The sequence below is a fragment of the Notechis scutatus genome, chromosome 15, assembly GCF_049901735.1.
Source record: "Notechis scutatus isolate UNSWTSFEM ecotype Mainland chromosome 15, rNotScu1.2, whole genome shotgun sequence".
Taxonomy (NCBI): Eukaryota; Metazoa; Chordata; class Lepidosauria; order Squamata; family Elapidae; genus Notechis; species Notechis scutatus.
This window is the reverse complement of record NC_142023.1, coordinates 3,964,976-3,988,000: the sequence shown is the minus strand read 5'-3', so window position 1 is coordinate 3,988,000 and position 23,025 is coordinate 3,964,976. Positions and strand designations below refer to the sequence as shown.

Genomic DNA, 23,025 nt, shown 5'->3' with positions numbered 1-23,025 from the left:
TTTTGCTAATGGCCATTATTAAGGACAATTCTCCATCAAAGTCAATAACGAACGCCACAGGGTATAAACCAATTCAATAATTGTGAGATTAAGCCCTCTTTAAGGTCTGGGCATCCTAATAGGCGAGAAGCAAATGCTTGCTTAATTCTTCCTCTCGGAAGAATGTGTTTTGTCACTCAGGATTTCTCTCCAAGGAATTTGTGTGTGCAAAGCTTAACTCCGTGGACAAAGTAATCACAGCCACCAATGTGTCATTTCATAATCTATAATGAGGCAATAAAGTCGGCTTAAGGTTACTCGAGTAAAAGTGACTGGAAGAAAAGTTATTTAACAGCATAACAGAGTTGGAAGGGACCTTGGAGGTCTACTAGTCCAACCCCCTGCCTAGGCAGGAAACCCTACACCACTTCAGACAAATGGTTATCCAACATCTTCTTAAAAACTTCCAGGGTTGGAGCATTCACAACTTCTGGAGGCAAGTTAAAATTAGAAGACTTCTACCTTGTCCTCCCCTAGTCCTATTTCCATTAGACTGGACCAACCCAACCCCTGCAGGTGTTTTTTTTGTATGGTTTAGCCTCCAGCCTCCTAATCATTTTTATTGCTCTACTCTTTGCACAAGCCTTTAACCTAAGACCTGTGTAAAAAAAAAACAAAAAAAACATTGCAACTGAAATCCTATTTTACTCTGTGGGTGCAAATAGCACTAGCACTTAGACTTATATGCTGCTTCACGGGGCTTTTACCGCACTCTCTAAGCGGTTTACAGAGTCAGCCCATCGACCCTCCCCAATAATCTGGGTCATCATTTTACCCGCCTCAAAAGGATGGAAGGCTGAGTCAACCTTGAGCTAGTCAGGATCAAACTCAGTTGCCTGCAATACTGCCTTCTAACCACTGCAGATGATTGGTTGATTGATAGACAGACAGACATAGTACTTAAATTTATATCCCACTTCACAGTGCTTTACCGCCCACTCTAAGTGGTTTACAGAGTCAGCCTATTGCCCCCAACAATCTGGGTCCACATTTTACCCACCTTGGAACGATCAGTCAACCTCAAGCCAGTCAGAATCGAACCCTTGGCAGTCGGCAGTGAGTCAGCTGACTAAATAAAATGACCCCCAACTTGAAAAAGGAGAGGGAAAGGAAACCAAGTGTCACTGGAACAAAAAAACACCAGTTTCCCCTTGTTTATTTAAAGAAATGAGTTACTTGCAAAAAAAAAGTGTCAATTTTGAGGATAAGCTGAAAACAAAACGAGACTTATGTTTGTTATGTTCCGCTTAGTTTGCCTTTAGAGCATCCCAACTGTGATTTGGATAAAAATGTATCTTAATTCAGGAGTACAGTAGATTTTTTCTTTTCTTTTGAGGCTGAGATATTTGATCTGTATAAAAGAAGACCCTTCTGCAAAAAAAACAAAAACAGAAAGGAAGGAAGGTCAGAAGCCGAATTAAATTTAATTTGGCTTTCATTTCAATTAAAAGATGTAAATTTCACGTGCGTATACACCCGCAATTAAACATAGCATGATTCTTCTACAGCTGGGTATTTTTTGTTTTCCTTTTGGCACATTTCAAACATCACAAGTTGCTAACTATTTTCGGATGTGCTTCTAAGACCTTGACTGTATCTCTGCCCCGCTACATCGATAAAATTTGGAGTTCTTGAATTATTACAGCACTGTGCAATCTCGTCCCTCTTAAATATCAGGAACAGACCCCCCAAAATAATTATTGTTCTGACCTAGGCTTCTCAAAATCATGAAGCAGATTCCTCGTACCGATAAAACCCCTTTTATTTAGGTTAAAGGGAATTCCTCTCCAGCAAAGTCCCGGCAAACAGGTCTTTCATGAGATTTCACAACTACAGTCCTTTATCAGGCTTGAAGAGTTGCCAGGCCGATATCTTCCAAATGCCACACTGTAGCAGACAATACTTAGCAAGAAGTCAGGAACAGATCTTTAATGAATTGAACTAATTATCTCCTGCAAACACCACTCCCCTTTCGCTCCTCTTTATTCCCTATGGGAGGGGCCATTCACCGTCCACCTGTGTCCTTACTCCCGAGTTGACCCTCATTCCTTAACTGTTCCCTTCTCCTAGCAGCTCTGTGCATGCGCACGCTGGGAACAGGCTCCAGCTGTTCTTCTGCCCCACTGATCTCTGACTCTGAAGGCAGCTGATAACTGTCAGATGACTCTGGCCCCATCTCTGCTTCTTATGCAGACCCCTTGTCAGAGCCTTCCCCAGACTCCAGGACTGGCCCATGTTCCTCCCCAACCTCCTCACTGTCCAAGTCTGCTGGCGAGCCACAACAATTATTTCTAAACCTCCCACACATACACACACACACAAAAATCAATCGTATAGGAAAAACCAGAATTCCATGCTAATAACCTGCATTTAAATCTCCCAGCTAGTATTGTTCTGACATCTTCTGTTGTTGAAAGATTCTTCTTGAGAAGGTTTGTTGAGAGTGTATCAACAAGAACTGGGTTCTGGGTAAGGCGGTTGTTTACCTTCATGGTGCCAATGTGGTGGCTTTGGCATCCTGGTTTAGATCATCAGATGGCCCAATGCCAGGAGGGACATGTCTAAGCATGTTATTTTGGTCTCTTAAGTGTGATGTAGTTCAGGTTTTTGTCCGGCACTTCCTTCCTTAAGACGATGAACGTGAAGAAAGTAGAAGAGTCAGTAGGAACATCACTGCCTTTTCAGATGATGCAGGGGTCTTCAGCTTTCAGACTTGTGGACTTCCAACTCCCAGAATTCCTCCTCCAGTCATGTTAGCTCAGGAATTCTGGGAGTTGAGGTCCACAAGTCTTAAACTTGCCAAGTTCGAAGAGCCTTGCGCTGATGTGTCCTGGTTCTAATTCATCTGTATGTCCACAAAGTGGGTTTAGAACAAGGAGAAACCAGCCCTCCTTTCAGAATAACAGAGTTGGAAGGGACCTTGGAGGTCTTCTAGTCCAACCCACGACTCAAGCAGGAAACCCTACATCGTTTTAGACGATGGTTGTCCAAATTCTTCTTAAAATTTTCCAGTGATGGAGCACCCACAACTTCTGAATTTCTCCTTAGTTCTAGGTTGCTTCTCTCCTTGATTAGTTTCCATCCGTCGCTTCTGCCTTCAGGTTCTTTGGAAATAGGTTAAGTTTCTCTCAGTTTCCCCAAACAGGTTCTTTCCCTGTTTCCAGGGCCTTCTTTGCTCTTCCGGGTGACTCAGGACTTGCCCTAAGTGAGAGCAACTGGATTAAAATACAGAGAGCCAACCGATATGCTTACTCAAATAATTTACGAGAGAGAGAAAAGATGTAGGTGGCTAGCCAAGAACAAGCTATCCTTGGCAGTCGCGTTCTTTGAAAGATGGACAGTCTGAAAAAAGAGATTTTTTTGGGTGGGGGGGGAGAACAGCTCCTTTCCTGCTCCACAACATTTGAGGAGCATCGAGTCATTACAAGTGAGTCACAGCTGAAGTTGACACAAATGGAGGAACCAGACGGGCTGAAGGCTGTGGAGGTTTTTGAAGCCAACGCTCCAGAATGTGACATGGAAAAAAGAACTAATTGGTATACAGGTAGTCCTCAAATGGAGCCTGGGATTGCGGTCCAAAACTTAGTTGTTAAGTGAGTCATCATATCACCCCCACCTGATTTTTATGGCCTTTTTTTTCCTTTTTTCTTTTTTTTTGGCAGCAGTTGTAAAACGAGCACCGTTCTTTAAGCCAAACCCCGTTCGTTTGCTTTTGCTGAAAACCAGCATAAAAAAAATATCACAAATTGTGTCTGGTTATTATTATATTAACTTCAAATGTCATTAAAAGAGCCGGTCACTAAGCGGGGACTATCTATAGAGTAGTAGCTCTTTGCTGATGTAGGTTTTAGTAAGACTTAGGACTTAAGGATAGACTATTCTATAAATGGTTAAATGACAGATATTGAGGTTGGAGGAGTGAAATTAGGTGAAATATGGTTTGTAGGAGAAAGAAAAAACATGAGTAAATATTTCTGTTACATAATCAATACTATAATGGAAGATAATGTATGTTATAATATGATTGATGTTATATTTGTTTTTATATTACCGCATATTTGATTATATATATATTTTCATAATGGTGATGATGGTGTTTGTATGTTAACACCTTGGACACCTAGAGAGCACACTGCTCAACACAGAAAGGAAATGTATGATATAAAACAATAAAAAAAATATTTTTTTAAAAAAAGAATTTCACCCAGGTTTTGCAATCGTTTGAAAGCACCCAAAGGGGACAGTCCAGAAAAATTAGATGTGGTCCTGACTCTTGTGTGTGTGTTTTTGTTGTGTGACAACGCTGACTGAAGACGCCTGCTTTCTTATCTGCCGGGCTGTTTAATCAGCTCTTTTTAACTAAATCTTGTGCTCTCTGGCTTTTTAAAGTACTTCTGATCTCATTTCAACAGAAGAATTTGACATCCGTCCACCAAGTCACTTATTAACTGTGCAATTATACAAGAGTGGCTTTTAATGTGGTGAGGAACTGTAACCTTTTCAGTTTCTTTAGCAACCCAAAGTCAAAATAACATATCTTAAAGACCAGTTGTGGAGATGTCTGTTGTCTAGTCTTTTGATGTCTGGGAAGGGGCATCTTCAAAAGATATCCCAGCTCCTTCGTAAATTGCTAGTTAGCTCGCCAAGTCAGGAAAGCATCTCACGGTCTCTCTAGATAATACTAGGCTTGGATTTTAAAGCATGAGAATTTTGAGTATCCAAAAAAAAAAAAACTTTTTATAGCCACCAAAAGAACATTCAGGTGTTCCCACCTACCGTTTCCATTGAATTTTAGAATATAGTATAGTATAGTATAGTATAGTATAGTATAGTATAGAATAGAATAGAATAGAATAGAATAGAATAGAATAACAGAATTGAAAGGGACCTTGGAGGTCTTCTAGTCCAACCCCCTGCCTAGGCAGGAAACCCTTCAGACAAATGGTTATCCAACATCTTCTTAAAAACTTCCGGTGTTGGAGCATTCACAACTTCTGTAGGCAAATTGTTCCACTGGTTAATTGTTCTAATTGTCAGGAAATTTCTCCTTAGTTCTAAGTTGCTTCTCTCCTTGATTAGTTTCCACCCATTGCTTCTTGTCCTACCTTTGCTGCTTTGGAGAATAGCTTAGTAAGACCACACCTAGAGTCCTGCATCCAGTTTTGGTCACCACACCATAAAAAAGATGTTGAGACTCTGGAAAGAGTGCAGAGAAAAGCAACCAGGATGATGAGGGGACTGGAGACTAAAACATACGAAGAACGGTTGCAGGAACTGGGCCTGGCTAGTCTCGTGGAGAGCATGAACCAGGGGAGACAGGAGAGCATCTTCCAATATTTGAGGGGCTGCCACAGAGAGGAGGAGGGGGTCAAGCTATTTTCTAAAGCACCTGAAAGCCAGATGAGGAATAATGAATGGAAACTGATCAAGGAGAGGTTCAACTGAGAAATAAGGAGAAATTTTCTGACAGTGAGAACAATCAACTGATGGAACAGAAGTTGTGGAAGCTTCATCATTGGAAGCATTCAAGAAGAGACTGGACTGTCTTCGGTCAGAAATGGTGTAGGGTCTCCTGCTTGGGTGGGGGGGTTGGACTAGATGACTTACAAAGTCCCTTCCAATTCTGATTTATCTGTAAGAGCTGAGGAACTGGCATTTGGCTCAATTCTGTTGGGTGAGGGCCATTTAACCAGGAACCAAACGTGTGTTTCTTTCCTCCACCAGCTAGAAATAGTTCAAATTCCCCTGTGAGATCAGGAGGCTAGATTTATTTGTGGACCTGCAGTGAACGTAGCCATGAACTCCCCCCCAAAAAAATTCCAAACGTTTGTAGTTCACTTCTGCTGAAGTTCCTCTACCCTGGATTGCAGCCTGATCTTGCTTACTGACCCTTGAGATAGTTCTTTCTGGCAGTCAGCCATGGCTCCCATCCAAAAAAAATGACCCATGTCCTGTTCTGTTCACGTAACAATCAGGGCTTAGGTTGAACTGGTCAGAAGTTATTCAGACTCACGTTCTCCTAATACTGCGGTGTGTTCTGACCGAGGTTTCCCCGAGACCGTAATTAAGCACACGCTTAGTCCAAACAAGTCTTGTTTTATTTCAGTGCTGGGAATTATATTCATTCCCAGTCTGTCATGAGTCCCAAACAGCCCCTCGAGAGAAGCACCCAGCTTTCTCTCCTTTGAATTGCTGCCAACAACTAAAGTGCCAAATGAACTGGGGGGAAAAAACCAACTGAAGTTACAAAATCCACACAATTTCAGGGTTTAATCTGAACAGAGCGAACGACTTTGCTTGCTGCAAAGGTTTCTCTACCTTTGCACTTCCTTTATACCTTATGGGAGGGGGTGATTGAGTCTCCCCTTTTGTCTCAGCTGCTCTCACCTTCTAGCAGCTCTGCGCATACGTTCATTGGGAACAGGCTCCCCTTGTTCCTCGGCCTTGCTGCTGCCAGACTCTGGAGGCTGTGGAGTCAGCACACAACTCCCAGATGGCCCTGACCCCATCTCTGCATCAGATGCAGGACCCTCCTCCAAGTCCTCCCCAGACTCCCTGACTGATCCCCGTTCTGCCCCACTGTCCGATTCCGCTGCCGTCTGCACAGGCTGCTGGCGAACCACAACACTACAAATCTCACCTCAGCCCTGTAGTCCTCTCTGCCTTTTCTCTCTCTCTCTCCTTTGGCTGTGTTACTCCAACTTGCATTATGTTCTTTCCCACTAATAACGGCAAAGTTAGAGCCATAAACTTTATATATGGCAGGGACTTGGACTTCATCAGCAGACTGCCTTCCTGCCAAGACGTTCTTAAAACCCCGAGAAGACCACTTTCCCATTGTGTTTTATCTGTTTGACCTGCCAAAGAATCACCCATGCCTTAAAATTCAGGGCTGCTTCATAGCAGAGTACAAGAATGACATTTACGGCATTTCAAACATAAAACCATCGCTGTTCCATTACCTACATGGTGGGTCTATCTAGCTAATAATGTTGTATTCTCAGCAGCGATAGCCTGGAAATTTAAAAAATAATAATAATCGTGTTTTAGCTTGCAAATAAAATCGGGCTTATTATAAACCTGTTTGCCCGTGGCAGTGTCAGCGTTCATTACAGTTTAGACCTGGGTCTGACTGGCTGGTTTTGTGACAAAATACCAGAACAGCTAATCCTCAAATTACAACATTTCATTTAGTGACCGTTCAAAGTTACAACGGCACCGGAAAAAGAGACTTATGTCTATTTGGAGACAATCTATTCTCCAAAGCACCTGAGGGCAGGACAAGAAGCAACAGGTGGAAACGCATCAAGGAGAGATAGCAACCTAGAACTAAGGAGAAATTTCGTGACAAATTAGGACAATTAACCAGTGGAACAACTTGCCTCCGGAAGTTGTGAATGCTCCAACACTGGAAGGTTTAAGAAGAGATTGGATAAACATTTGTCTGAAGTGATGTAGGGTTTCCTGCCTAAGGAGGGAGTTGGACTAGAAGACCTCCAAGGTCCCTTCCAACTCTGTTATTCTCCGGTGTGCTGAGCCGAGAATCCAAAGAATGGGTTAAGCACGCCTCTTGTTTCCCCAGTTTCAACTCAGTCTTTGCCTTTGAATGGCCACTAAGCAAACTGTTGTAAATCAAGAACTACCAGCAAAAACATCTCTCGCTCACTGGCAAGAAGCGAAGTGGTCCTTTTAGACCAACTTAACTCGGGAACCAAGTTGTCAGAAGTATGTTGGGGAGCAGGGTGGGGGCAGAGTCCACTCAAACACACACACTCCCGGGGTAGTTTCGGGAAAAGATGAGTGTCGTTTTGTGGGTAGAAGAAAGAAGTTGGTCATCTCCAATGCCCTTCAGAGAAAACAAGCTGAGATGCATCACACACACACATACATTAGGCTGAATTGGTAATGAGGTTTGCATCATTTCATCCCCTTGTTAGGGATGACTTTGTCTTGCTGAATCACTGCCCTGTTTTGTTTTTTTTGTCAAGAAACAACCCTCCCAAGAACCAAACAGCTGGACATTCATCAGCCTTGGCTCGGTTGGTGTCTTGGATGACGTGTGCCAAGTCACAAAGGAATGACTTTTGGCCATGACTGGTTGCACTGTGAGGACAGCGAATGGGAAGACAAGCTCCATTTTGATCCCGAGCCATTCTCTTAGGTGATGAGCAATTCCTTGATTCGTAAAAGGGGTCTATGCCCAGGGCTTTGGGATCTTTTGAGTTTGGGATCTGGAGGTGGAGTGGAACAAGCTATGTCATTTCATCCCGGGAATGTGGATTGAACAGCTGCCAAACAAGGGAAGCCTTATTGATAGATAGATTAGATAGATGATAGATAGATAGATAGATAGATAGATAGATAGATAGATAGATAGATAGATAGATAGATATTTGCCAGCTGCAGAAGAAATGGGCCAGCACAGCAGGTTTTGGATTGTGTGAGGCCTGGTTAGATAGATGGATGGGTGGGTGGGTGGGTGGGATAGATAGATAGATAGATAGATAGATAGATAGATAGATAGATAGATAGATAGATAGATAGATAATAGGCTTCCCTTGTTTTGCAGATGCTAAACCAGGATTCTACAGGTAGTCCTTGACTTACAACAGTTCGCCAAGTGACCGTTCAAAGTTACAGCGGCACTGAAAAAAGTGACTTAACGGTCATTTTTCACAGTTACGACCTTTCCAGCATCCCCATGATCAAAATTAAGAAGCTTGGCAACCTTCTCACATTTATGACGGTCACAGTGTCCCCGGGACCACGTGGTCCCCTTTTGCGACCTTCTGACAAGCCGAGCCAATGGGGAAGCCAGGTTCGCTTAACAACTGGGTTACTCATTGATCCAACAGCAGCGATTCAGGAAATGTCGTAAAAGGGAGGGCCAAACTCACTTAACAAATTTCTGGTCTCACTTCAGACCAGAAATTTTGGGCTCACTTGCGATCGTAACTCGAGGACTACCTATCATTCAAACCAATTATATATATTTTTCCTTTAATGGGTCACCCTAAGAATGGTAGTAGACTGCAATGCATCTGTTCCTGATGCTTTTATTTATTTATTTTTATTTATTCAATGATTTGATTTGTCAATCACTTGCAAGATAATAGGTATAAGTATAAACATGAGTAAGAATACAGGAAATAGGTACAAATAAATGGGGACAATAGGACAGGGACGGGAGGCACGATGGTGCAATTATGCACGCCCCTTACAGGCCTCTTAGGAATGGGGTGAGGTCAGTAGTGGATAGTTTGAGTGGGGGTTTGAGGATGTAACCTCAGAGTCAGGTAGTGCATTCCAGGCGTTGACCACTCTGTTGCTCGTACTTTCTGCAATCAAGTTTGGAGCGGTTAACATTGAGTTTGTATCGGTTGTGTGCTCTTGTATCGTTGGGGTTGAAGCTGAAGTAGTCATTGACTGGTAGGACATTAAAGCAGATTATTTTGTGTACTATGCTTAAGTCCAACTGTAGGCAAGGTAGTTCAAGGTTGTCCAAGCCCAAAATGTCAACCCTGGTGGTGTAGGGTATTCTTGCGAACAGTGGAGTGGACTCTTCTCGTGAAGTACTTCTGGACTCGTTCGATTGTATTAAAGTCCAATATTTATTTATTTGGTTTGTCAATTGCTTACAAGATAATAGGTATAAGTAAAAACATAGTTATGAATACATGGATACATATAAGAAAAATTAAAAAATAAAAGAAACAATAGGACAGGGACGGTAGGCACATTGATGTGCTTATGCACGCCCCCTACAGACCTCTTAGGAAAGGGGTGAGGTCAATAGTAGACAGTCTAAAGGTTAAAGTTTTTGGGGTTTGGGGAAGAAACCACAGAGTCAGGTAGAGTATTCCAAACATCGACCACTCTGTTGCTGAAGTCGTATTTCCTGCAATCAAGTTTGGTGCGGTTAACCTTGAGTTTGTATCTATTGTTTGCTCTTGTGTTGTTATGGTTGAAGCTGAAGTATTCATTGACAGGTAGGATATACAGTGCGGATTCCAGACAGATGAGCTGTATTCGAGTATTGGTCTAGCAAAGGTTTTGTATGCCCTAGTTAGCAATTCGATATTACCGGAGGAGAAGCTTCGTAAGATTAGATTTTACAACTCTTTAATGCCTTTTTGGCAGTGCTGTTGCAGTGAGCTCTGGCGCTTAGGTCGTTTGATATGAATACTCCGAGGTCCTTGACAGAGTGAGGATCATCAACGATGCCATATCTGCCTAGCTTGTATTTGGTGTACTGGTTTGTTTGTTTTTACCAATGTGTAGGACAGAGCAATGGTCGAGCTTTGGAGTTGCCAATTGTTTGACCATTCAGACACATTTATTTATTTATTTTATTTATTTGATTTGCCAATTGTTTACAAGATAATAAGTATAAATGTATACATAGTTGTGAATACATGAAATGGGTACATATAAGAAAAATAAAAGAATAAGAGAAACAATAGGACAGGGACGGTAGGCACGTTGGTGCGCTTATGCACGCCCCCTACAGACCTCTTAGGAAAGGGGTGAGGTCAATAGTAGACAGTCTAAGGTTAAAGTTGCTTTGAAGGACGGTCTGCAGTGGTTTAAAACTTCTTCTGATCTTTAGCATCTGGTATCACATTTCCTTAGACGATTGATTGCTCCTACACAGGGGCGAAATCCTGCCTAGACAGCACAATATTTTAAATTTTGGGGTGTTCAACCATGAGCTTTTAAAAGCATTTCTTTTTCCTTACATGGACACACCACGCCTTTGCAGATCTTACCGTCGGGGTGGAATAAAACAACGGATTTCAAAATGCGTCTTGGCATGACGAGGGCTGGCCATTAAAAAGGGATGTTCTGAAATGTTTCTCTCTCTCTCTGACATGATTCTTCTGGAATTAACAGTTGGCTAAGAGAGTGACCTCTATGAGACTAAAACCAAAACAATATATATGAAAAACAGCTGGTTGGTCTTCTTTTAAGCCATCTTTGTTGTGTAGCTTGGAGAGAAACGACATTCCAGAATGGTGATGTCAACGTTGTAGAGTTGGCAGTCAAGAGGAATATCCCAAAATACCCATAAGCCATCAAACGGCTGGGGTCTGAACAAGGGGCAGGATCCAACATCAAGAAACAGTGCTTCAGGATGGGGACAAGGGTGTATCTTCTGTGGTTGTGAGAACCTCCTTAAAAGAGGTACATCTTTAACAGTTAGATGTCAGTAACATGGTTTGGAGAAACTACATGGGTGAGTTAGAGAGACACCCACAGGTTGGATGAATATTGGGCAAATATAAAAAAAAATTGGTTGGAGGAAAGGATAAAACAACAGATAGACTTAAAGCCAGAGCTATTTCTATTGGGCATACTAACAGGGAAATATAATAAGAAAACTCAGTACTTGATGCTTCATGTAATAAGAGCAGCGAGAATTAGCTACGCACAAAATTGGAAAAACATAAATACACTCACAGGGGAAATGGTAATAAGGAAAATACTTGATTGTGCTGAAATGGACAGGTTGACGATGGAAATTAAAGATAAAGGAGAATCAGAATATTATTCCATTTGGGACATATGGTACAATTGGTTAGATAAGAGATGCAAAGATTAGAAAACTACAATGAAAGATGATCAAAATACTAGAAACAATATGATAGTAGTTAAAAATATAGAAATAGAAACTCCGGTTAGAACTATAGGAATAAACAAGATAAATATAGCAATAGCAATAGCTTTGTATACCGCTTTATAGTGCTTTACAGCCCACTCTAAGCGGTTTACAGAGTCATCCTCTTGCCTCCAACAATTTGGGTCCTCATTTTACCCACCTCGGAAGGATGGAAGGATGGGTCAACCTTGAGCCTGGTGGGATTTGAACTACCAAATTGTAGGCAGCTGGCTGCAGCAGAAGTAGCTTGCAGTACTGCACTCTAACCGCTGCGCCACAGAGGCTCCTGTATTGTATATAAATATGGTATTGTATAAAGAAAAGCTAAATGGTTGAACATAGAAGGTATAATAGGATGCATAATGTATAACATTGATACAACCAGTATATCGCGGCTGTAAAATTGAAGCTGTAATACAAAACGAAGAAAACGTATAATAAAACTTTATATTTTCGAAAAAAAGATGTTTGATGTAGGCATGGATACTCTGTCACCACCAGTCTTAACACAAAGGTCCACCTTTCCAGGATCGCGTAGAAAAGTATTCGGTTCTTGATGAAGGTCTACAACCTTCATCCATCCACTCCTAAACTTCTTGGGATCCAAGCACGGCCCCATCCTCCCCTGGCCTATCCTTGAAAAAGAATTGCTTCTCCGTGATGTTGAAGACAACCTTTCTCTTAGTCAGCGTACACATCATGCAACGTTGACCAACCAGTTGGGAAAGTGGGAGTAGATCAGCAGTGAGATCCCACCTGTTCCACTACCAGTTCAGTGATCATGCACGCACCCCTAACGCGCATGCAGCTTTCCCCACACCAGCTGAGAGGATAAAGGAGAAAAGCGCAAGGGTAGGTGGGAGGGCCAATCCTGCACTTTTCTCTTCTTTCTCCCAACTCAGCTGGTTGTCGGAGGCTTTTTTTACTACCGGTTCCACTGAACTGGGTCGAACCGGTAGAATACACCACTGGAGTAGATCAACTGGAAAGGTGTCGTGCCCCTGTCGGAGTCTGATTCCGAGGGGGAGGTTGAATAGCTGACAGGGAGTGGAAGTGTGGCTCCAGTGTGGAGGAAACTGGGGAAGGGTACAGTCTGGCTGGTCATTCAGAAAAAGACCCGGGCCCACCCTAGGGCACGCAGGGAGGAATGGATAAGGGAGCAACGTGGGTTATGGGGGAGGAAAAGGCCCTGATTCCCTTCATTAGCTGGGAAAACAGGATATAAAAGGTGTTTGTGCACAGCACCTTGCTGGAAGCAAAGCGTGCATTATCTTTGTTTGTCAAGTCCTATCTGGGTTCTGGCATCCTCCAAACTGTGTGTGTCTCTTTATCTTTTGAAGTCTGCAATTCCTTATCCTGCCCTGTCTCATTAATTGCTGCAGCGTAGATTGTGTTGGATTTTTATTTATAATTTAGATGTACTTTGGGTTTGGACTGAATTTCTTCCCTTTAAAAACTGTTCTTGGGAGAGTTTTTTTTCTCCAGATAACTGGACATTGGGGGCCAAGTTGGAGGAATTAAAGGGACTTTACCTACTTTTGTGACTTTGTTGCTTTTGTGCCACGCCCCGGGACATCACAACAGGTCCTCACTGGAGGAAAGGTCCCCCTTGGCTTTTCAGCTCTTTGGATTTCAAGGAAGGAGTCGGTCTTTCTCAATCTTTGAGGAGGTGACCCAGATTTTGAAACAGGAAGTGACGTCTTTGGGGCCTTCAGAAGGACATGTTCATGATTCCAGGAACGGGAGGGCACCTCCGTTTGAGCACTTTCATTTAAGGGGCAGGTTGAGTTTCAGTTTTGCTTGCAAGAGAGGACCAATAAACCCGAGAGTCACGAGATGCACCTTGTCCTTCCTCCCCAACTTTCCATGCGAGAGAAACGCTCCCAAGATGTGCGTCTCGCCACTGCGTGATGGAGCAAGCGAGAAGCCAAATTGCTGATCTTCTCATCATGTGCCTCCTCACCTCTGCTTGTGGGTTATCTTTTCGCTTCGTCCCTCCCTCCATTTCCTTCCTTTGCATCCGGATTCCTCTGAGAAGGGACAAAAATCTGTCTTCTTTTTTTCCGCAGTGGCTGCAGGTCGAGCATTGCCTTGTAGCCTTTGGGCATCGCCTTTCTCTGTTATTTTTTGATGGTGCAATGCTTCCAACGGTGCGTTGCAAGGTCAAATCAAATAGGACCACGCTAACCAAGAACCACGGTTGATCTCTTAGGGTGTTGCAAGGGCCTAAACCTTATAGGCGCGTTGATGGGTTAAATTCTGGTTTACTAGCAGCAGGCACCACATTCACATCTTTGTTCAGCTTTGCATTGTCACAAACCACAAATAGTGATTTAGAGCAGTGGGGGAAACCGACTTTTGTTGTCAGTGCAACTTGAATTCGTTTTTCTTTCTGTTTTTTCTTTTTTTCTCTCTGTCTCCCTTTCTTTCTTTTTCTTTCATTTCCTGTCTCCATCTTTCTTTCTTTGTCTCCCTCTATCTATCTATCTCTTATTTTTTTTCTCTGTCTCCCTCTTTCTTTGTCTCCCCTTTCTTTCTTGTTTCTGTCTCCCTCCTTTCTTTCTTTCTCTCTCTCTGTCTTCCTTTTTCTTTCTCTGTCTCTTTCTTTCTCTGTCTCTTTCTTTCTTTCTTTCTTTCTTTCTTTCTTTCTTTCTTTCTTTCTTTCTTTCTTTCTTTCTTTCTTTCTTTCTTTCTTTCTTTCTTTCTTTCTTATCTGATCCAACCCCACTTAAAGCTTCTATAAGTCTCCTCCTCTCCGATTTGACCATTTTCCTCCTTGGCCAGCTGCATCTTTTCCTTGATGTGGGCAGTTGGAGGTTTTTTTTTTTCCCCCCACTTTGCTTTTTCAGCAAAACACTCAAGGAAATAACGGTGCGAAATGAGCCGTTCCAGAACATGGTTTGGCCTGAGCTAACAGGAGGCGGGGAAAATGGGTGTTATTTCGAAGTACGTGCTCTGAAGAGCAGTAGATTGACAAGAATTACTATATACAGACACAGGTCGAATTACAACAGTTCATTTCGTGACTGAAGCGACAAAAACACTGAATAAAGTGACATATGACCGTTTTTCACACTTACGACCGTTGTAGCATCCCCATGGTTGCATGGGGACGCCTGCAGCTCTCATGTTTATCACAGTTGTACCTCCTCACTTCACAGCTGCATTACTAACCAAACAACTGCAGCAATTCCCCCGGACAACTTGCGACAGGAAAGGCCATAAAACGGTTCAAAAAACTCACTTAATGACTCCCTCGCTTTAGCAATGGAAAATTTAGGGCTCGGTTGTTGTCATACTTTGAGGGCTACTTATGTACGACACTGTCTGTCCTTCCAAGAAGGATCCTTGCATTTCTTCCCAAGATTCAAACATTCAGATGAAGCTGGAGCCAGTTCGCATCTCTTTGTTTTTGTCCCTCTTTCCCCCCTCCAGGGAAGAAGTTCAGGAGAACTGTGTCCGCTGGAAGAAGAAATTTACCTTCATCTGCAAAATGAGTGCCAATCCCACCACAGGACTCCTGGACCCCTGCATTTGCCGAGTCTCCGTCCGCAAAGTGAGTTTGTTCTGTCCAAGACTTCCCGAGACAGTAACAATTGCACACTGTTCCCAAAAACCTTATTTTTTTATTATTTCAACGGCTGTGAATCCATTCGAAACTTCAGTTCCCATATGGCTGGGCAGGCTCATGAGTTATGGGCCTTGGACTGATGGAGTATCGGTCTCCCTGAGCTCCATACGAGACTTCAGTTCCCATATGGCTGTGCTGGCTCATTGAGATATGGGCCTTAGGTCAACCTTTGGGTTCTTCTGCTTGTGGACTGATGGAGTATCGGCGTTCTGGAGATCCATGCAAGACTTCAGTTCCCATATGGCTGGCTTGGCCCATGAATTAAGAGCCTTGGCTTCCACCAAGCTATGGCCTTGCACATTGAATCCAAGATCTTCTAAAGAATCCATAATTAAAAGCAGCACATTTACCAGGCCTTCAAAAGGTGAACTCAACATCTCAAGAACTTCCCTACAATGGACTTGAGATTGCTCCTCCTTTGAAGTGGTTCTTGGGAGCCTTTTAAACATAGCTGCCTTTGCTCCTGTGGCTTAACTAGAACTTAACTGGCTTAGTGTGACAAATGTAGGCTTGTTCTGACCAAGGCTTCCTGAGACAGTAACAATCACATGCTGTTCCCCAAAACCTTGTTTTTATTATTTCAGTGGCTGTGAATTATATGCATTCACAGCCCGAAATGAGTCCCAAACTGTTTATGAATAGTCCAACAGAAGTCTGCCAGAGTCTTTCAGGATAAGGCTGATAAGCACCCACCTTTATCTCCCTTGAAATGCTGCCAACAACTAAATTGCCAAGGCCAAACGGAGCACAAAGTCAAAACAGAGCTTAAACCGACCAGAATGAACAAAGTTGCTTCCTGCAAAGGCTCGTGTCCTTTTGCTTCTCCTTTATGTCTTATGGGAGGGGCCAATCATCTCCAAGCCTTACTCCCAAGTCGCCCCTTTTGTCTTAACTGTTCTTGCCTTCTGGCAGCTCTGCGCTAGCAGGGCGAGGAGGTTGTCTTATTTTCTTCCTGGAAAGATTGACCCTCCTGCCCAAACTTCTAAGAAATCCTTAAAAATTTCCCTCCAAATGCCAAAAAATAAAACAAAACAGCATCCCCCTTTTTTGTGGGGGGGACCCTCATTTGTAAAAGAACTTGCATTTCTCTTAAGTCCTTCTTTGTAAACTGACTTTCTCTTTCTTTTGTGGCAGGAACTGAAAGGAGGAAAAGCCTATTCCAAGGTAAGAGGACACATCAGGCCACCCAGAGCAAAGTTAGATGATGATCCTGTCTGGGTTTGCAAAGTTAAACAAGCCAACTTTGCACAAAAGTTCTCCCAAGTCTCCCTTTTAACCACCTTTGCCCCAAACCAGAATTTGGGAGTGATACAGACATTGTACCGTAAGTTTTAAAGTAATCTTGGGGTGAAGAGTTTAAAATAACACGAGAGATCGAAATGTTATCTAAAACCTGGGGGGAAAATAGCAAAAGGTTTCTGAACATCCAGCGTGAGATGCTTCCTTCCAGCCCAAGACTGATCCCACCACCACCAAAATCTTGTTCAAACATGTTACAAGGAGTGAAGCTCTTTTTTTTAACCACAGTTTAGACACCCCGATGGGAGAAAACTGCAGGCAAGGCTACTAGAGACGAAGATGCTAATGGATATCAGGGCCAGTCCTGGTTTGATTAAACCCATCACTTCTAGACAGCAGCAATAACAGAGGACTCAGGTCTCAAACAGGAATCTGGCCTGAAACAGAAGTCTTTACGGGCCAGTTAACCCTGGCCTGGCTCTTTGGCCCAAGGCTATTTATAGTCCTCCCCTAAAAATAAGACAAAAGTGTAAAATATGAGATTTAAAATTCCGGCATAATTCATTGCTCAGGACAAACGTACTCTAAAGACAGGTGTTGTTTTTTTCCGTCAGCTTGGCTGAGAACATCAGAGGTTTGTCATGTAAGGACAACCTGTCCCCTGTACAGTGAAGCGTTCAAATTGTTCTAACGTTGCACACCAGTAATTTTACCGGTTGTAAAATACTGAATTGGATGGATGGATGGATGGATGGATGGATGGATGGATGGATGGATGGATAGATAGATAGATAGATAGATAGATAGATAGATAGATAATTAGATAGAGATAGATAGATAGATAGATAGATAGATAGATAGATAGATAGATAGATAGATAGATAGATAGATAGATAGATAGATAGATAGATAGATAGATATAGATAGATAGATAGATAGATAGATAGATAAACAGACAGACAGACAGACAGACAGACAGACAGACAGACAGATAGATATAGATAGGTGGATGAATGGGTGTGTGTGTGTGTGAAAAGAAAGAAGCAGGCAGGCAGGCAGACAAATAGAGATAAATCGATAGACAGAGATAGACAGAGATAGAGATAAATAGACAGACAGACAGAGGATTAGATATAGATAGATGATTAGATAGAGATAGATGATTGATAGATAGATAGATAGATAGATAGATAGATAGATAGATAGATAGATAGATGATAGTGTTTTAGCTGTAAAACATCACATATAATTTGGCACGTCGGCTAAGAGAAACAGGAAGTGGGTTTCGTGCAAAACTCTGCGTGCAATTCTGCCACTCGGTTGCCGAATTGCTCATAGGCTCATGGTCTAAAGATAGGTTTAAATGTGGGTTTTTGCAGCTGTGGGAAGAGGGGAAACTGCAGGAAATGTCTACCCACATCAGCCCCGGCCTGTTTTTGTGGGTCTCTTGCAACACAACATAATGGACTGCCATTTGTCAGAAATGGTGTAGGGTCTCCCGCTTGGGCGGGGGGTTGGACTAGATGACCTGCAAGGTCCCTTCCAACTCTGGTTATCTGTTAATGCATCTAGATAAAGGTAAAGGTTCCCCTTGCACATCCGTGCTAGTCGTTTCTGGCTCTAGGGGGCGCTGCTCATCTCCGTGACAAAGCCAAAGAGCCAGCGCTGTCCAAAGACGCCTCCGTGGTCTCATGTGGCCGGCAGGACTAAACGCCGAAGGCGCGCGGAACGCTGTTACCTTCCCACCAAAGGGGTCCCTATTTTCCTACTTGCATTTTTTTTACATGCAGAAGTTGGGACGAGTATCGGGAGCTCACTCCATGACGCAATGCTAGGGATTTGAACCGCCGAACTGCCGACCTTTCTGATGAACAAGCTCAGCCACTGAGTCCCACCACCTTTGAAAAGCCACAAATGGACAACCTGGATTCTATGGCCAATCCACGTTTCCTCCTGGAACAAGGGCTCAAGCCCTGGAGCTCCACTGCCAGAAGGAACATCCGTGTCTAGACTAAAAGCTGAATTGGATTGTATCTCTTTGGCCTTGGAAAGGAAGTTAAAATCAAAAACATTTCTCCCCCCCTCCATTCTTTTTCTAGTTGTGCCTTTAATCAGTTTGTCTCGCCTTCAATTAGACGAAAGAAGGAGACCCTGAAGAATATCTTGACCATCCTAGACTCTCAAAGTGTCGTCCTGTAACTAGGTTAGTTAGGCCTTTAACTAGGTTACTCCTGTAGCCTAGGGATGTGGTGGCTCAGTGGCTAAGATGCTGAGCTTGTCGGATCAGAAAGGTCAGCAGTTCGGCGGTTTGAATCCCTAGCGCCACGTCATGGCGTGAGCTCCCGTTACTCGTCCCAACTTCTGCCCACCTAGCAGTTCGAAAGCACGTGAAAAGTGCAAGTAGAAAAATAGGGACCCCTTTGGTGGGAAGGTAATGGCGTTCCATGCGCCTTCAAAGGCGTTTAGTCGTGTCGGACGCATGACCGTGGAGACGTCTTTGGACAGCGCTGGCTCTTCGGCTTTGTCACGGAGATGAGCAGCGCCCCCTAGAGCCGGAAATGACTAGCACGGATGTGCAAGGAGGGGAACCTTTATCTTTTAACCTAGGCCTGTTGACACATGGAGATACCGTGCTTTTCACTGTAATTGTAGCCCAGCCTGAAGTTAACGGTTGACTGAAATCCCCATACAGGGAGTCCTTGACTTACAACCACCATTGAGCCCCAGATTAATGTTCTTAACCGAGACATTTATTAAAAGTGAATTTTGCTCCATTCTACCTCCTTTCTTGCCCCCGTTGCTAAGTGAATCACTGCAGTTATGGTTGTTAAGCGAATCCAGCTTCCCCATTGACTTTGCTCGTCGGAAGGTTGCCATAGGAGATTGCATAACCCACCCCGGGGGGAACGCTGCGACCGTCGTAAATGTGAACCAGTTACCAGGTCTCCCAGTTTTGATCAGGTGACCTCAGGGAGGCTGGAACGGTCATAAGAGTGAAAAACGGCCCTCGTTGCTTCTTTCAGTGCCATTGTGAACGGTCACTGAATGGACTATCGTAAGTCAAGGACTACCTGTGTGTGTGTGTGTGTGTGTGTGTTGTAACCTGCCTGGAGATGCTTCCCTTTCAACCTGGCCCCCCTAAGAAAACCAAACCAACTTTCATCCCCAACTCTCCATTCTTCCTCTCTTCTCGGGCTGGCGGCATGGATCCTGGGATGAGCCTAGGACAAAGAGTGCCTTATTATATTTGTGTACACATACATGGGAGTGAACTTTTTCCACTTCACTGACCTGGCATGTTCTTGGTTATGCAACCTTTCCCGAGCGAGTTAACGCTTCCCTTGCCAGGCTGATGATAATCCTGGTTTTTTCCCAGGACGATCAGGGTTTCCTGGAAAACGAGGTCAAGGTTAGGATGGGGAAATGAATAGAGAGTAAAGTAGAGTCGAATTAGAATAGTATTAGAATAGAGTAGGATAGGACAGAACAAGAACAGAACAGAATAGAACAGGGGAACAGAATAAAACTAGGATAGGACAAGAACAAAACAGAGGAATAGAATGGAACAGAATAGAACTAAAATAGAATAAAACAAGGATAGGACAGGACAAGAACAGAACAGAGGGATGGAACAGAATAGAACAGAACAGAACAAGGCTAGGATAGGACAAAACAAGAACAAAATAGAATAGAGGAACAGAATAAAACTAGAATAGAACAAGGATAGGATAAAACACAACAAAAACAGTAGAATACAACAAGGATAAGACAGGAACAGAACAGAACAAAGGAACGGAACAGAATAGAATTAGAATAGAATAAAACTAGGATAGGGCAGGACAGGACAAGAACAGAACAGAGGAATGGAATTTAATAGAACAAAACAAGATTAAAATAGGACAGAACCAGAACAGGATAGGACAAAGGAACAAAATGAAACTAGAATAGAACAAGGATAGGATAGAACACAAGACAGGACAGAACAGAATAGAATAGAATACAACAAGGATAAGACAGGAACAGAACAGAACAGAACAAAGGAACGGAACAGAATAGAATTAGAATAGAATAAAGCTAGGATAGGGCAGGACAAGAACAGAACAGGAATGGAATTTAATAGAACAGAACAAGGATAGAATAGAGGAACAGAAAAAAATTAGAATAGAACAAGGATAGGATAGAACACAACAAAGAACAGAACAGAATAGAATACAATAAGGATAAGACAGGAATAGAACAGAATAGAACAAAGGAACGGAACAGAATAGAATTAGAATAGAATAAAACTAGGATAGGACAGGACAAGAACAACAGAACAGGAATGGAATAGAACAGAACAAGGATAGGATAGGACAGAACAAGAACAGAACAGGATAGAGGAACAGAATAAAACTAGAATAGAACAAGGATAGGATAGGACAGGACAAGAATAGTACAGAATAGAAGAACGGAATGGAACAGTAGAACAAGAATAGAATAGAATACAACAAGGATAAGACAGGAGCCGAACAGAACAGAACAAAATAACAGAGTTGGAAGGGACCTTGGAGGTCTTCTAGTCCAACCCCCTGCCCCGGCAGGAGACCCTACACCCTTTCAGACCAACGGTTGCCCAGTCTCTCCAAACGGCTCTTCCTGGAGCTCACGAGGGACGGTAACTAACCTTTTGATTCGCCTGGGGAACATGCAGCTTTTCACCCTCCTCCGTTGGGCTTTTCCAGCTGGGTTTCACCGACCTGAACTTGGCCGAATTCGCCGGCTCGGGCCTGACCGTCCGATGCTGCCTGTTGGAAGGATACGACACCAAGAACACCAGGCAGGACAATTCCATCCTGAAGGTAAGTCTAGAGGATCTCTGGGTGCAGGCAAAGATGTGGCGGATGGACAGGGGTGGTTGCTGAGAGAAGTGCTGGAGATGCTTTCCCCAAAAAAGGAGCAGCCTCACAGCGAGATAGGCGGCAAATAAATTTAACAAACAAGCCCAGGTCATCCTCAACTTACGACCATCACTATAACACCTCTGTTGTTAAGTGAGACATTGGTCCAATGAACTTTGCGCCCCATTTTTACGTTGTTTCTTGCCACCGTTGTTAAGCCAATCGCTGCAACTGATAAGTTAGTTGAGTAGATCCGGCTTCCCCGTTGATTTTGCTTCCCCTGGGACACAGCAACCGTCGTAAGTGCGCGTTGCCAAGCCTCTGAATTGCGATCACGTGACCATGGGGAGGTTGCAACCTGTCGCAAATGTGAAAAAATGGTCGTAAGCCGCTTTTTTTTCAGCACCGTTCTTCGAACGGTCCCTTCGTGAACAAGGAGTCCCTGCAAGTAAATATAAATAATAAAATGGCGGCTAGGATGAAATAGAGAACGTACCTAGTAACGAAACCCAGGATAGTGATCGCAATAGCACTTAAGGCTGATATACCGCTTTATAGTGCTTTCTAGCCCTCTCTAAGCGCTTTACAGAGTCAGCCTCTTGCCCCCAATAATCTGGGTCCTCATTTGACCCACCTTGGAAGGACGGAAGGCTGAGTCAGCCTTGAGCCTGGTGAGAATTGAACTGCTGGCAATGGGCAGAATTAGTCTGCAGTACTACATTGTAACCTCATTCTCTCTGTCTCTCCCTCCCTCCCTCTGTCTCTCTTCCTCTCCCTTTCGCCTTCTCCCTCTCTTTCCCTCTCTTCCCCCTTTCTTCCCTCTTTCTTTCTTTCTTTCTTTCTTTCTTTCTTTCTTTCTTTCTTTCTTTCTTTCTTTCTTTCTTTCTTTCTTTCTTTCTTTCTTTCTTTCTTTCTTTCTTTCTTTCTTTCTTTCTTTCTTTCTTTCTTTCTTTCACAGGTGACGATTGGCATGTCCCTCTTATCTGGAGACCCTTGTTTCAAAACGTGAGTTTTTGGGGAAGCTTAAAACCCTTCGGGGAGGGCGTTTCAAAGGCTAGGATATCTCCATAGCTCTTGGATATCCCCTCTGATACCTTGCTAGTAGCAACTACCAGCCTGGGTTGAGGAAGATTGGAAAGGAGAAAAACAGAAAGGGGATCCAACCTGAGTTGGTCTCCAGAACCGGAGCTTTCGTCTTCCGAGTTTTCCTGCTGGAGCCCATCTTCAGGGAATTTTTCTCTAGCAGAGTGTTCTGAACTCATTGGTAGCCTCACCCCCCGCAATGCACAGATTCGAATTTTGCAGCTACTAAGATTGTTGGGCGAGCCGGGACAAAAACAGCCAGAGATTGAAGCCTGGGCAAACAGGCCCCTTGTCAATCAAAGCGAGTGCTGATTTATCAGCAGCCTCACAAGTACTTAGAAGGTACTTGATAGATCGGAAAACACTCCAGAGGGTGAACATCATTGCCCAGAGGATCATGGGTTGCCATCTCCCCTCTTTGGAAGTGTTTTATAGTTCCCGCTGCCTTAAGAACGTTCAAAACATTTTCAAAGATCCGTCTCATCAAAGGGGCACCC

General features: G+C 43.4%; 1 protein-coding gene across 3 annotated transcripts in view; it reads left to right on the top strand.

Annotated features, from left to right (window-relative positions):
• The window catches only part of EEIG1 (estrogen-induced osteoclastogenesis regulator 1), a 51,631-nt gene that overhangs the window by 15,407 nt on the left and 13,199 nt on the right, over positions 1-23,025 (top strand). For all 3 annotated transcript variants that reach the window (XM_087943840.1, XM_087943841.1, XM_087943842.1), the window contains exons 3-6: positions 15,134-15,254; positions 16,464-16,493; positions 21,290-21,406; positions 22,404-22,450. In XM_087943840.1, coding sequence (XP_087799966.1) covers positions 15,134-15,254; positions 16,464-16,493; positions 21,290-21,406; positions 22,404-22,450 — 315 coding nt within the window. The remainder of the gene's footprint in view (positions 1-15,133; positions 15,255-16,463; positions 16,494-21,289; positions 21,407-22,403; positions 22,451-23,025) is intronic.